Here is a 6,000-nt window from a genome sequence, read left to right as displayed (position 1 = left end):
GCCCAACACCCGATGAGTGTTATTACTGTATGTGCACACAAGTGTTGATCAGTTAATACCAATTTGATGGTGAGTACATGTGGTGCTTGCTTTTCCATTCTTGGGATACCTCACTTAGTAGAATGGGTCCAGCTCTGTCAAGGATAATACAGGAGGTGCTAGATCACCATTGTTTTTGTGGCTGAGTAGAACTCCATGACATACATATACCACATTTTATTAATCCACCCATGTATTGATGGGCACTTGGGTACTTTATTTATGGGCAGTTGGGTTCTTTTCTACTTTCTGTTTTTATTAAAGTTAAGTAAGGTTGGCAGCAAAACAGGTACAATGTTAGGTACTGTAGATTCTCTTACATTCTATCTCCAAATGAATTAAATCAAAATACTAAACTCAATCTTGTGAACCTGTGAGCAAAGACTGTTTCCAGACACATTCATTAATTCAGAAATAAAATTTAATGACTTAATTTTGTTTTCACTAGTACAAACCAGGTTAACATGCTTCTCAACAATCCTATACATGTCCTATCTTTAGCAGGAGCTCAAAGAAAATGTTTGATAAGGTACAGATTTATTATATTATAGTTCAACCCCTATAGATAGCATAAATACAAAGCCATAGTCACGTTTACAAGGTAAAAATTGTACAACATCTCTGTAACTAAAATATTATTAATAATGGAGTTTCTGAGAATCAAAGTATCAGCTGGCTGATTTTGCTTTTATGATGTATATTAACATCTTTTTCTAGCATGACAATGCCACTAAAAAATGTTTATCGTTCTTTCAATACCTTTTGATTCCCAGTATGCATTACTAGTTGGCAAATTCATTTTAATGGCAGTAAAGTAAGAATTCATAGCCCAAAGAGCAAAGACTCATTTTGATGAGCTATTTCATCATAAAACATGCAGCAGTGAATTTTCAATTCATAAACTATTTCTGTCATTCAGTGAAGATTATTATTGTAGTTGGCATCCTCGCAGGAACTTTCTTTCACTTGATTAAAAGCATTTACCATTAGATTGGCTATGTCGTGCAAGAGGTCCAGTAACTCTGCTAAGGGTGTGGCAATCACCTAACTAGCATGATCAGTTCATATTATGAATGGCTGCCTTGATTAAGCTTCAACACAAAACATCACACACTTCCAGAACATGTGTCTCAACAGAGCCTCTGAAACTTGCTAGCTAACCAGACATGGGTCATCGTTGCTTGGCTTGACTTCTCCTTCCAACAGCAAATTCATCACAACCTTTGTCAAATAGCTGCATGTTCCTCTTTTTCCCAATGGGGGAGTGTTGTAAAAGGAAGTCATGTCATCCTACAAAGAAACACAGTAAGCTAGTCATTTGACTTTTTGTTTGTAAAGAGTTGACAGGTAAAATCAGTGTCAGCCTAGGGGGAAAAATAAATTCACAGAAAGTTTTCTTCACAGAAAATGAGTTTCCTGAGCTTTTATTTCATTTTCCTGAGGCATCTTCTCAGCATATAAAACAAAGACAGACATTTTTAGTATTCTCCTCTTTGCCGATAATTTTTCTTTACTTTGAGAACCTTTTTTTCAGATGAGCATAAAATATTAAACAGAGAGCCTGGAAGGGACTGTGTGAGGTGGTACATAGCACCAATGTAGCCTCCTGGATTCCCCAGAATTTAATTTTACAGCCTTCTGGAATCTTTGGCTCCTCCCTGATAAAACATTTTAACAGGTAACTATATAAAGCAGATTTATTTTTCCCTAGATTTCTTTTTTTGTCAGAACTTCATTGCTAAATGGATTAGTAATTAACTAAAAAGTAATATTAATTCCTCAAATAAGTCAGACTGCCCCTCAAGTATTTTGAACTCTGTGAATCTGTTTTTTAAATCAAATGATAAGAGATTAGGGATATTTTGAAGAATTAAGACAAGGAAAACAATTCTATAAAAAGCTGTTTTTTCTACTTACTTGTTTTTCAATTTCCTTTAGCCGACTCTCATCTTTTTGAAATTCATGAAATGCGTCCTTCACCAGTCTGTCTAGATCTACTTTGTCTTGAAATTCTAGCTCAGGGTTTCTTTCCAGTACAATGGATACGACCATCAGCAACTAGAAGAGACAGACGCTGAAAGTCAGTTACATGAGCTGTAACAGTGACACAGTCTGGACATGTTTTCATTCTTTAATCAAATGCAGGGATGACCCTAGCACTCCACAGTATGTTCTGTATGAGAGGCTCAAAGATCACCTATGGATGGAAACTAGCTAATTTTGCAAATTAGCTGGGTAAGTTCTGTTTGGAAGCTGTGTATTTTTTTCATTGTGTGTATCCCTTTAGTTGTATAGAAGCGTTTTTTAGTCAACTTGACCACTTCGGTACAAGCATCGACTGTAGCTGACAGCCACCAGTGAGCGTGCACGGCCCAGCGTCGACTGCAGTCGACACCCACAGGTGAGCGTGCACGGCCCAGCGTCGACTGCAGTCGACACCCACAGGTGAGCGTGCACGGCCCAGCGTCGACTGTAGTCGACAGCGCAGGTGAACGCGCACGGCCCAGCGTAGACTGCAGTCGACAGCCACAGGTGAGCGTGCACGGCCCAGCGTCGACTGTAGTCGACAGCCATGATATGACTTTTCTAATTTTTCATCTATCAAAATAAAATTGTGAACATTTAAAAATAACGTAATGAAAACATGTGTATGTGTTACCTATTCTGATTTACATGACAAGGAAAGCTGCCTGTACAGTAAAAGAAGCCTTCAGTGCTTCCAAGCTTTCCTCGTCACACAAGAGCGAGCCGGGCTCGCCGTCCCGTGCAGCGCAGACCGCCGTGCGGCCCGAGTGCGGCTGTGGGCAGGGGTCGGGTCGTGAGCGCCGCGCCCAAGTGGTTAAATAAAACCAATAACTTACAAAAATGACTTTCCTAACATTGTACATAGTACACAGTGCCCTATTCACTCAAACTGTTCTTTGGGCATTAATCCTTGGTAGCAAGACACCAAAAAGTGTCCAGTGGAGCAGGGTGGCCAGGGAAGAGGTGGCAAGAAAAAAGCCAGAGAATGCAAATGGGTGCAATGGAGACTCTGGATCTAGATTCATGATCAGATGACTTGGAGCCCAGCACCCCAAAATGAGTTTAAGTCTGTAATGTGATAGAAGTTGCTTGTGGGGGTGGCTATGTTTTCAACAAATATACTTATAACTTGTGACCTCTATGACATGAATACTACTCGGTATGTGTAAACTATTTTAGTTTAACGTACCACCCAATTGTTTGGCCATCCCATACACTTACCCTAAGTGGTAAAGTTCACTTTGGATGCCAAATTCATTTTATATGCAAAAATCGTGTCTGAGTGTGGAATTACTGGTGAAGGCATTCTGTGGTGTTTATGGGTCCTACTTAGTATGCTGAACAGGAAATAGACCTCATACTGCCCAATTTGGGAATCTTGCTGACTATATTTTAACTAAAGCTTCCAAAACAGAACCTTTCAAACCAAAGGAAACACTTTCAGTAAAATCAAGGTCACAATGTGGGAGACCTTGGGGTAAGATTCTAGCCAGGAGAATACGAAGTTTCATCATACCACAGATGTAAAGGGTAATTTCTTCTGCAAAGGGAACAGTCTCACTTTGGCCAACAAGGAGGCCCTCTCTGTCCACTGTGTGTCCCTGACGCGGGCCCTCGCACGGAGGCCAGGCGACAGCACAGGAAGGCGCTCACCCATCTAACAGCCCGTGTTTCCTTGCAGCCTCGTCTCTGCCTCACTCTCACGTGCTAAGAAACTGACGCCTGGCACAGCTCAAGCTGGGACGTCAGAGGCAAGGGCGAATCTCGCTGAGCTCTGGCTGCAGCTCCAGAAATGCTGGTTTAAAGAGCACTTTAGTGCCACATCCAGTTAGTGTTCACTGACAGCTTCTGTCTCAATAAGACGCATTACCTGCCCTGAAGAAACACAAAGTCTGACACGGACGTTCCCAGAGAAAGAGACAAAGTGAGGATGAGCTCTATATTACACCAATCATTTGGTAGATTCTCTATGTATTTAGCACAGTGTTCTAATGTGACAAAGGGGAACGTATGTGGATATTTCTATTTTAGCATTTAATTTTATGTGGAGCAATGATGATACAGCACACAACTACATGTCTTCTCTTCGTATAGAGATGTTTGAAAAGATGTCCCTCAAAATACTAATGGTGATGATCCCTTGCTAGTGGGTGTGGAGGAATTTTTGTTTTCTTTTCTATAATTTCCTGTATTGTTGAAACTTTCTACAATAGTTGTGTGTTATTTCTATAAACAGAAAAAACTGAAAACAAAATGAATGGGAAAAGGTCACCTCCTCTATTTTTATGATATTGCTGATGTACTTGCTGTTGAGGGGTGAATATGTAGCTGAAAGCTGGGCTGCCAGTTTTCCACCCGGGAGGAGTTTCGGGTATGTGAACTGGTCACGTGCCTTGACTGGGGTCAAGGATGGCCATCTTCTTGAGGACTCAGTTGGCGGAGATCATGGGTAGGTGAGGAATAGAATTCTTGGTCTTTTAAGCAGTTATCCTTATACTAGTGCTCCTAGTTATATGCTCCTCAGGGAGCAAATAACATTTCTTTAGCAATCTTCATACGAACCTCCACAACGATCTGTCTGTACTTTGGCTGGTCAATATTTCCCAGTGTGTCTTCAACAAGGAGAGAGAAATTCATCTCATACATGGTCATATCTGACAGGGTTGGCTGCTGAAGGAAATACATCCACATTAACATGCTGAACTGTTATGCTGTAGTTCTCATTTAATAGAGGAGTTTCATTTTCTAATCAATAATCTTTTTCAGTTTCTATAAAACCTTAGAGAGCACTTTCAGCTATACAACTGGATTTTATGTATGTCAAACTACTAAAGCCCACCAGCTATTGTGCTAAATTAAACCTCTCATTTTTTGTAGTGATCTTCACCATATTAATGTTTTAGGGGAAAAGGAGTACATTAGAAAGCCACTTCAATACGCAAAAGGAACAGCCAAAAGCAGAGACAACAAATAGAGCACATATCGCTTTCAGAATTAACACGAGAAGCTATGCTCTCTGTCAGGCTGGAACACGTAAGCTGCTTGCTATTGAATTTACATCATTTCCATGGCAGGTCCTTTCTGAGCTGGCAGATAAAAATGCATACAAACAGGAAAAAACAGCATTATGTGCAGAAATGTCAAGGAAATAGAAAAAGGCACAACTAAAAGAATTTACTCTGCTGTTTATCTTTCATTTAAAACAAGAGTATTGTACAGTTTTCCATTCACTTTTCACAAGCCAAATGAAAACAAAATAAACTCAAATCCAAATCAAAATTGGGGTAGAGGGGTAACCCTCAAAGGATGGAAGGGAAGGCTTTAAATGCTAGACTTGCAAGGTGGAAAGCAGATGGAGTTACTAGAATTAATACCAGAGATGCGGACATGAGGAGACAGGCTTGCTTGCTCTTACCTCAAGGATGACTTGGACTGAGCTTAATCATAGTTTCAGAACCACGTGTACTACCTGCTACTCAAAATGGGACCCAATAGGAATGTCCTCTTTCAACCAACTGACAGAAAATTTTTCAGCCTGGTGTAATAATGCCTCAGTCTTATATTCAATACAATCCACCTACTGTATTCCACAGTGAATACAATCCGACAAATTGTTCATGTTTACTGGTAATACCCAATTTGGGGAAAATGGAGCCGGAGTGCTGAACAGTTTTTATAACTGTGTAGCCATCTAGCAATGGCGGAACAGTGTTACAGAAGGGAAGGAAGACCATGTCATGGTTTCACGTTAATGCACTCTTATTATAGGTCATTAACAAAGTCAACCCAGCTACTACTCACATACAGAAGCGATCTCAGGCTTGCCTTATTTCCTACTCTCTGACAGGACTTAAGACACACAGCATAGCAGAGACGCTAAGAGAGAAGGCTCAGAAGCCACCAGGTGTGTGACCTTGAGGGAATCATTAGCTGTGC

The 6,000-nt window shown here is 40.5% G+C and overlaps 1 protein-coding gene across 6 annotated transcripts in view; it reads right to left on the bottom strand.

Annotated features, from left to right (window-relative positions):
* Positions 1–442: 442 nt before the first annotated feature.
* The window catches only part of PHKB (phosphorylase kinase regulatory subunit beta), a 211,332-nt gene continuing 205,774 nt past the window's right edge, over positions 443–6,000 (bottom strand). For 5 of the 6 annotated variants that reach the window (XM_075995604.1, XM_012773843.2, XM_012773842.3 and 2 more), the window contains 3 exons: positions 4,627–4,734; positions 1,957–2,097; positions 443–1,329 (listed from right to left, as the gene is read on the bottom strand). In XM_075995604.1, coding sequence (XP_075851719.1) covers positions 1,192–1,329; positions 1,957–2,097; positions 4,627–4,734 — 387 coding nt within the window. In that variant the 3' untranslated portion in view covers positions 443–1,191. The remainder of the gene's footprint in view (positions 1,330–1,956; positions 2,098–4,626; positions 4,735–6,000) is intronic. The other variant, XM_075995605.1, reaches the window with a different exon arrangement.

The sequence above is a fragment of the Microcebus murinus genome, chromosome 20 (genome assembly GCF_040939455.1).
Source record: "Microcebus murinus isolate Inina chromosome 20, M.murinus_Inina_mat1.0, whole genome shotgun sequence".
Taxonomy (NCBI): Eukaryota; Metazoa; Chordata; class Mammalia; order Primates; family Cheirogaleidae; genus Microcebus; species Microcebus murinus.
This window is presented reverse-complemented; position numbering and strand designations above follow the sequence as displayed.